At 24.8% G+C, this 9,523-nt stretch overlaps 1 protein-coding gene and 1 long non-coding RNA gene across 3 annotated transcripts; one reads left to right on the top strand and one right to left on the bottom strand.

Moving 5' to 3' along the window:
- Positions 1-3,486: 3,486 nt before the first annotated feature.
- LOC123272805 lies at positions 3,487-3,892 on the bottom strand. Its single transcript, XR_006511172.1, has 2 exons — positions 3,776-3,892; positions 3,487-3,684 (listed from the first exon to the last, which is right to left on the bottom strand). It is a non-coding gene; the product is annotated as an uncharacterized LOC123272805 (long non-coding RNA).
- Positions 3,570-9,440, top strand: LOC123272804 (gustatory receptor for sugar taste 64f-like). 2 transcript variants are annotated; one of them, XM_044739798.1, is made up of 11 exons: positions 3,570-3,700; positions 3,955-4,004; positions 4,570-4,693; positions 5,770-5,888; positions 6,516-6,710; positions 6,997-7,277; positions 7,917-8,071; positions 8,148-8,310; positions 8,374-8,463; positions 9,103-9,195; positions 9,312-9,440. In XM_044739798.1, the coding sequence occupies exons 1-11, from the start codon at positions 3,639-3,641 to the stop codon at positions 9,330-9,332; spliced, it is 1,353 nt and encodes a 450-aa protein (XP_044595733.1). In that variant the 5' UTR covers positions 3,570-3,638; the 3' UTR covers positions 9,333-9,440. The 2 variants fall into 2 exon arrangements, with proteins under 2 accessions (XP_044595733.1, XP_044595734.1); XM_044739799.1 differs by lacking the exon at positions 3,570-3,700 and having other exon boundaries at positions 3,955-4,008.
- The last annotated feature ends 83 nt before the right edge of the window (positions 9,441-9,523 follow it).

Raw genomic sequence — 9,523 nt, 5'->3', positions numbered from 1 at the left:
AGATATTACGCAGTATAATCTGGATTTTTTTAGCTACAATCTGAAATTTTTTTCACTATAGATATCACTGAGTATAATCTGGGATACTTGTACTAATTAAAAATCTGTCATATTTTTTAATTTCAGATCAGAGGAAGAGATCAATCTACCCCCATTCCCTTTTTTTTTCTAATTAAAAAAAAAAATTTCTTTTTTTTTTATTTTTATTTTTGTGTAGTTGATAAGTAAGAGAATAAGTGTAAAAAAATTTGAAAGTATTAGTCATTACCTTCTCATAGAAATAAGATTTTTTAAAATAGCTTGAATTTTAGACCACTAGACCACCGGGTCCCCTTAGCATTAATTTTAAAAATTATTTTTTTTTTGTATCTTATTACACCGATCGCAGATTTTGTACCTCTGATAATTACTTACGGCTATAAGGCTCGTGGAGTTTACTGATAAATTTATTTAATGTTATCTATATTGCGTGTGTGTGTAAGTTGAAGCGGGATTTGCAATATAATTGACTAGTCCATAAACTTTATAAATATTTAAATTTAGTATCCGATTAGGTACTCATTTTATTTAAATAATAAATTATTTTTTCTCTCTAGAATTATTATAATGCATATTGATTAATAATTGCATATGTATTAATATTAAACGAAGCTGTGGCCTATAACTCACTACCAGTCAGTATCGCACAATTATGATTATAATTCTTTAAAAAAAAAAAAAAAAAAATATTTATTTTAAATCATCTATATATCTGTAATTATGTTTTATTTATTTATTTTTTCAAATTTATAACTTATTAAACTAAAACTCTTGAGAATTGTCAAGACTCGATATGATACTTATAGACAAGGACCCGCATTGAGTGAAAACTATTTTTACCTATCGATCGTTAACGACAAAAGTTCTCACTATAAATTCCACGTTATTTCACCGAAACAAACGAGAGATCAACCATGATATTAAATAATAATTAAAGTTATAATAATGATTATGTAAAACACAGCTTCATCAAAATTATGTATTAACATTTTATTATATATTTTTAATTATAATTTATTATTTCATAACTCTAGTCAAATGAAAAAGTGAAAATGTAATATGAATTAATTAACATGTTTGTTTATGTAACTATTTTTTGTGTAAATTAACCGCTCTCTTTGCCTCTTGAAATGAAAATTTGTCTTCGTGGTGACTTTCAAGGCACGTCCAAATTTTTTATAAACAAAGGACTTACTTGAATGTAGTTAAATGTATCTATCAATAAAGAACATTTTTTCATATAAAGAATTTTTATTAATAAAAATGTTTATACGGAAAAAAGTAAACTGTAAAATTCTCTCAGATTCCGGTTTATTTTTATAATTTCATACAGCGGACATCGCGGTGGCCCAAATGTAATTATAATTATTACAAAACTTAATAATGAAAGTGTAAAAGCCACAGTTTATAATTTAATATCGAAAATGTGGTTAGTAGCTGTCACTATAGTGAATAACGACTCTCTCATCTAAAAAAATTACAGTTTCAAACAGTAAAAATTGCCGTTTCAATACTGATAAAAAAATCAACGACTCAAGAGCCAAAATCTTGAACCAAAAATACTATTTTAAAGAAAATGATTTTCTTAAGTCAAGAAAATAGATTCTTGAGTCAAGAAATTATTCTTGATTTAAGTAAATTTTTCTTGTCTCAAGAATTTATTATTATTATTCATTAGAATTTATTATTAATTATTCTCTTGACTCAAGAAAATTGTTTTCTTAAAAATGGTATTCTTGGCTCAAAATTTTGACTCTTGAGTCAAGTTAATTTTTTTATCAGTGAATATATAGTTCTATATTATGAAGAGAAAGGAAAAGTCTCTCACTCAGAGAATTTACCATTTGAAACAATTAAAATTCTACTCTTAAAATATATATTTAACCAGTCCAAGCAAATCAATAATTATAGCTTGATTTTTAGCGTTGCGTTTAAAATTTACCATTTGTACTTTGTAAATATTGACGTTGCTTATATTGAAAATTTTGTAACTGTACTTTATATTTTTTACATATACGATAATTTTTTAGGTACGAAATGATAAATATCAAAGTCAAAATTCTTAATTATTGTATTTTAACACTTTCGAGTTTCACATAGCGAATATTACTGTTTGAAATAGTATTTTCTTTCATGTAAATAATAAATTGTAGCATTTAAATGATAAATATTATAAAGTGATTGTTAAAATCACATGACATTAAAGTTAGCAGTCACTAGAGAATTTTTTAGTTTTTTTTAACAAATAAATTTGGTCAAAAAAGTTACTTTTAAAAAATTGCATTTTTTATTTTTGTAAATTTCTACATGTCAATTTTTTTTTTGCCATAATTTATTTAAAAAAAAAAATCTAAAAATTATTAAATATCTGCTAAATTTATTATAATTAAAATCACGATTTTACTGTATGAAATGGTAATTTTTTCCAGTTGATAATTACTTATTATAAATCAATAATACAGGTCAGCTATTTGATGATTTTTAGGATTTTTTTAAACAAATAAATTATTAAAATAATACTTTTCTAAAAAATTCCACTTGTAGATGCCAGAAAAATTTATTGTTGCCTTTTTTTAAAATGTTTTTTGTAATAGTAATTTATTTGTTGTAAAAATCCAAAAAATTGACAGTTTTTAGCTAACTTCCGCTTCATATAAATCGAATAATACTAAAGTTAACCGAAGTTTTTAATTTTTTTTTAATAATTAAATTAAAACAAAAAAATATTTTTAAAAAATTGCACTTACAGTTTTTGAAGTTTTTCACAAGTAAAAAATTTTTTTGTAATAATTTTTTCAATAAAAAAAAATTCTAAAAATTTTTCAATGTCGGCTAACTTAATTTTCATATAAATTGAATATTATTTATTACAGCTTACTTTTTTCCGTGGTATAAAACTATATTTAAATAATAGAGTGTAACATATATTCTGTAAGCATTTCTCATGATCATGTCCTATAAAAAAAAAAAAAAAAAAAAAAAAAAAAAAAAAAAAATGTAAACTCTAGTGACAGTGCAATTGTTATATCCATCGTTCCTGTGGGAACTTTGCGTTCAAGGGAATGCTGTTATCAAAGTTATTAGATTCTCTCGCCAGCATGTCATTCAATGCACGTTTCATATAATGAAATTACTTGTTTGTGTTCGACACAGTTATTCATGTCTAACATATATAAAGATGCACTTAACATTGTCAATCCTGACTTGAAATAATTAGAAAAAAAAATACCAATTACTGTGATAAGAATAATATTATAAGTTATCAACCATCATGCGCTTAAATGATAGCAAATAGTTTGAGTTAAACATCAGACATGACCATCTATTCCGTTTAACAATTCAGTTAAGTACACCTCACGTGTAAGAGAAAATTATAACAGTTGATATATCACATCGAGTGCGGCAATCGCCTGCAATGTTGGACAAATACTGTACATATTTATTTTCACTGACATGCGAGTTTACCCACTGACTAAGCGAAGGGTTGTCGGAAGGATTAATCGTCCGGCAGGATCCTCCGCGACATTATTTAAAACCCGCGTTTCAAGTTTCTCTCCACTTTTTTATTCCTCTGATTGATTTGCTCTAAAAATTTTTCCATGATACGTCCGGCTGATAAATCTGGACAGCTTGCTCTGGTTGTCGCTGAAATAAAACAAAAGTGAGTAATTTTTTATTAATACTTTTTTTAGATGTGTATAATATTAATTAAAATAAATTTTCCTTCTCTATATACTTTTGTCAATCATCTAAACTGACAATCGTTAAATTCTCGTTTACTATTGTCACTTAGCTTCTGCTTGGTGGTGCTCTAGAATAACGAATTACTCGATTGAGTAAATAGTTGCTGGACAGTTGTTAGAGATGTAAATAACACAATATTTTTTATCAGTTATACTCGGTCTTTTATTCCAGAGGCCAGCCATCTGAACCCACATTCGATACCTGGAATTTACCAAAAAAAAGTTAGTGAGTTTTATTACATATTATTTTTTATAATTTTTAATTGTGTTTATTTATTGTAACTTCTACTAATTTTTCCGACCGTGATAATATAATTCTTTTTTAACCCGTTCCTGCCTTTACGGTCATTTTTTTCTGCTAGTATAAATCTAATTCAAGTGGATGGTAATATTCCATCTTCACTAACAATTTGGGACAGATCGTCCCTAGAGCGTTAGGTCGATGGATAATCATCGAACTTGAACACTAGTGTTAGCTCGTGAATGCTAGTATCTGTTCGACTCAATTTTTAAATATTAACGATGGAAAGCCACTGAGAATGAAGAGCAACTTTTGAAAAAGTCCATGAAAAATTAACCAAGCCAGGAATCGAACCTGGATCTCCCCGATTACATGTCAGGATGCTTTTACCATTAAGCTACCGGGTCATTCTCCAGGGACGATCTGTCCCAAATTGTTAGTGAAGATGGAATATTACCATCCACTTGAATTAGATTTATACTAGCAAAAAAATGACCGTAAAGGCAGGAACGGGTTAAAAAAGAATTTATTTATTGTGTTTATCAGAATCAGGAAAAATGAGAAATTCAGATTGTCTTCATGTTGCTCTAAGGCCTGTTATTACTCTGGCTCAGTGTTTTGGCCTTTTTCCAGTCAATGGAATTCGAGCACCTGATACTTCTGGTCTCACGTAAGTCATATATTTAATAATTCAAATTTTGATACTGAAATCAGCAAACATATATTTTTTAATAGATCTCATAGAAATTTAACTATTGCATTTGTCCTCATGACGCAACTTTTTAAAAATTTTGCTATTTTCTGACTCAGTTCGTCAAGCTGATTCAGAAAACACCATTAGTTCAAAAGTTTATATATGTATATATATATATACGATATATATAGTATTTTAGTATTTCAAAAGTTTATATGTGAAATCACTCTGCTAGTTATAAGTCATCTTGTCATACATCAAAAACTATCTTTGTATACTAACTACTGTACTATTAACCCTGTTAATGGCCTAGGCTGTTGGGTTTGTTTATTAAATAAATAAATAAATAAATATATATATATATATATACGATATAACGTGGCTTATCCGGACGATAGCGTCTCTAATTCATAATGGATCTTTTCCAAACTCAACACACTTAATTTTCAGACGAATACCAATGCCAAGTACAAAGATAAGCTTAATCGGTCAAGTAATTCGGAAATTACAGGGTTTCAAAATTTTTAAAATCATAAAATTTCATTTTTTGACAGATTCTTCCGCGCATAACTTTTGAATGAAATAATTTATCGAATTTTTGTATATTGCATATTAAACTCCATTAAACGAGCTTCAATTTTCATATCATTTCATTTTCCTCAACTTAAAATAACCTATTCGTCTGTAGGTTTTCAATAAAATTTTACTCTTGCAGTCGTTTTTTCGATTGATTTGTCCAATACATCTCATAAAAAACTATTCATATTTTTATCCTTATTCTCAATGAATTTTTGTTTTGTATACAATCCTATTAGTTTTTTTTTCTATTTATTATAAAATCTACTTCCATTTCGGCTGTCGAATGGCTTTTTTTTTATTTTTATTACAAATAAATTAAAAAAAAAATATTTTTTAATAATTTTTACTTTTATTTTTTTCAAATTTCTGGATTACTAATTTTTTTGATAAATTTTTTTTTATTACAATCTAATTGTTATGTTAATTTATGTTTTATATAAAATTTTTTATTTATTCAATTTTATTATTTTTAGATTCACTTGGAGAAGTCTTAAAATTTTGTATTGTCTATTGGCACTTTTTATATCGATGAGTATGACAATATGCAGTTTTATTCGCATCATTTCAACAAAATTTCATACTGCCAAAATGAGTAAGTTTTAATAATTAATTAATAATGAAAATTAAGTTAGTCGACATCTAAAAATTTTTAGAATTTTTTTTTATTGAAAAAATTATTACAAAAAAAAAAATTTCATTTGTAAAAAACTTGAAAAACTTTAAGTGCAATTTTTTAAAAATATTTTTTTCTTCTAATTTAATTATTGAAGAAAAATCAAAAAATTAAAAACGTCGGCTAATTTAAGTTATATTATTTAATAACAAATGTATAGAATTTTTGTTCCTAATTTTATAATAAATCATTGAATATTCTACTAAAGTTATCTGACAGATGTTAAAAATTTTCATTAATAATTTTTTCAAATTTGGAATTTTTGATTAAATTTTTTTCATAACGATTTTATTCTAAAAAAAATTTATTTAGCAGATATTTATTAAATTTTAATCATTTTTTTTAATGAATAAATTTCGGCAAAAAAATGAAAAAAAAATTGACAGAAATTTTAAAAAATTAAAAATGCAACTTTTTTTAAAATTATTTTTCGGAAAAAATTTGTTTGTTAAAAAAATTATCAAGTGACTGCTAACTTTAATAAGGTCATAAAAAATTTCTGTCTGTTAATTTTAGTGTCAACTTACATTGTTTTTTTTTTTACAGCAACTCTGGTATTTTCGGTATCATCTTGTTTAACAAATATAATATTCTTGAAACTGGCAAGAAAATGGCCAGAATTTGCCGCCTCGTGGGAAAAAGTAGAACAGGAAATAAAAGTCCGGTATCGTCAACCACCCAAATATTCTTTGATAAAAAGATTTAAAATAGTTACAGTAATAATAATCACGCTTGCATTTTGTGAGTAATTACTTTTTCTTCTCTTATAAAATAAATATAATCAGCTCATCTAACCAGTACCAAAATTGATGATTCTGAAATTGAAAAACATGTAATAATTTTTAAATTTTTTTTTACAAATAAATTATGGCAAGAAAAATTTATTTAAAAAATGTCATACTTAGAAACTCTAAAAAAATATATAAATTCAATTTTTTTTAAAATAATTTTCTAGGCCTAGTTTATTTTTAAAGAAAAATAAAATTTTGAAGTATCTGCTAATTTTAGTATCATAAAAAATTGACAGGTGAACATGCTCTATCACTCGCATCAGGATATATCAGCGCCCGCGAATGTGCAGCTCTTCGCGGCAATACTGACGTCACGGCTGTTTACTTCAGCACTCAATTTCCTCAAGTGTTTACGAGAATACCTTACGCACTGTGGAAAGGAATTGTCGTCCAGTTTACCCAGATCCTAACAACTTTTTCATGGAATTTCATGGACTTGTTTCTTATTTTAATGTGCACGGCATTAACTCATCATTTTCATCAGCTGAACGAACGTCTCAATAATGTTAAAAATAAGGTAAAATTTCAATCACATAATCATAAACAATGAAGAAATACAGAAAATTTTATTTTATTATATGACACTTAACAATTATTTAACATTTTTTTAATTTTATTTAACAAGAAAACTTTTTCCAAAAAATTATTTTAAAAAATTGCATTTTTAATTATTTAAAATTTCTACATGTCAATTTTTTTTCTAATATTTTGCTATAATTTATTTGTTAAAAAAATTTTTTTTAATTATCAAATATCTGCTGAATTAATTTTCATAAAGTTAGCAGTTACTTGATCATTTTTTAATTTTATTTAACAAAAAAACTTTTTCCGAAAAATTATTTTAAAAAAATTGCATTTATAATTTTTTAAAATTTCTACATGTCAATTTTTTTTGCTATAATTTATTTGTTAAAAAATTTTTTTTTTATTGATCGAATATCTGCTAAAATTAATCTTCATAAAGTTAGCAGTTTCTTGACAATTTTTTAATTTTATTTAACAAATAAATTTGTCTTGAAAAATTGTTTTAAAAAAATTGTATTTTTAATTTTTTAAAATTTCTAAATATCATTTTATTTTTTTGCTATAATTTATTCGTTAAAAAAATTATTTTTAATCATCAAATATCTACTAAATAAATTTTTATTTTTATTAGACAATGCCTGAGTGGTGGTGGGCAGAAGCTAGATCTGATTACAATAGTCTAGCTAATCTTACCCGACAAGTAGATTCTTATGTCGCGGATATTGTACTTCTTTCCTTCGGCACCGATCTTTACTTTATTTGTCTTCAATTGATGTATTCATTCGAGTAAATACCAAATAAATAATAAACCTAATTTAAATAAAAATAAATCAATTATTAAAAAATAATTTTGATATTTCAGCCGCATGACAAGTTTGATGAGAACTATTTATTTGTGTTACTCCTTTGGATTTCTTCTTGGCAGAACAACCGCAGTGTCACTTACAGCAGCCTCTGTTCATGATGAATCTTTATTACCGGCTCCTATTTTATACGGCGTTCACGCATCAAGTTATTCTACAGAAGTATAATCAATAATAATTTATAAAAAAAATTAATAAAAATAATATTATATTTTTTTATTTTAGGTAGTAAGATTTTTGACCCAAGTAACTACAGATAATATTGGTCTCACAGGTATGAAATTTTTTTCCATCACCAGAAGCTTCGTACTTACAGTAAGTATTTCTTCTTTATTTTTAATAATTAATTGATACATATTACAATAACATTATAAAAATTAATTTAGCAGATATTTGATAATTTAAAAAATTTTTTTCACAAGTAAATTATGGCAAAAAAAAATTATAAAAAAAAAATTGATGTAGAAATTTTAAAAAATAAAAAATGCAATTTCTTAAAAATAATTTTTCGGAACAAATTTATTTGTTGAAAAAAAAACTTTAATCAAGTGACTGCTAACTTTAATGTCGTAATAACATGAAAATTAATTTAGTAGATATTTGATAATTTTAAAAATTTTTTTGACAAGTAAATTATGGCAAAAAAAAATTATAAAGAAAAATTGACATGTAAAAATTAAAAAAAATTAAAAATTCTATTTTTTTTAAATAATTTTTCGGAACAAATTTATTTAAAAAAAAAAACTAAAAAATAATTAAGTGACTGCTAATTTGAATGTCATTAAATTAGAACTAAAAAATATTTTTAAAAAATTGCTCTCATAGTTTTTCAAGTTTTTTACAAAATAAATTTTTTTTTATTTTTTTTTAATTAAAAAAGAATTTTTAGATGTCGGCTAACTTAATTTTCATCCATAATTATCAATAATTATTTGTATATCATTACAATTTTAGGTTGCCGGCACCATTGTCACGTATGAGCTGGTACTGGTACAGTTTAACAATGTTCAACAAACGAGCCCCTTAAATATGACGAATGTATGCGAGGTGAAGTAGTACCGCAATGCTCCTATATTTTTATGGCAAATTTAATCAATTAATGCACTTGTGATAATAAAATCTTATACTATAATCATTACTTTCTTTAAATAATATTTTTTCAGTTATTAAAGGAAAATAATTAATCAGCTATTCAAAGGTATTTGGGTTTCTTGCGCATCATTAAAAAGAAGTTTTATTTTTAAAATATTTTTTTCAACGCATCATTAAATATTACCAACAAAATTTTTAATTTTCAGTGAAATATTACTTTAAAAAATAATTTATTATCATACAATAATATTCTCAAAGTTAATATAAAAATGTAAAATTTATA

The sequence above is a fragment of the Cotesia glomerata genome, linkage group LG10 (genome assembly GCF_020080835.1).
Source record: "Cotesia glomerata isolate CgM1 linkage group LG10, MPM_Cglom_v2.3, whole genome shotgun sequence".
Taxonomy (NCBI): Eukaryota; Metazoa; Arthropoda; class Insecta; order Hymenoptera; family Braconidae; genus Cotesia; species Cotesia glomerata.
This window is presented reverse-complemented; position numbering and strand designations above follow the sequence as displayed.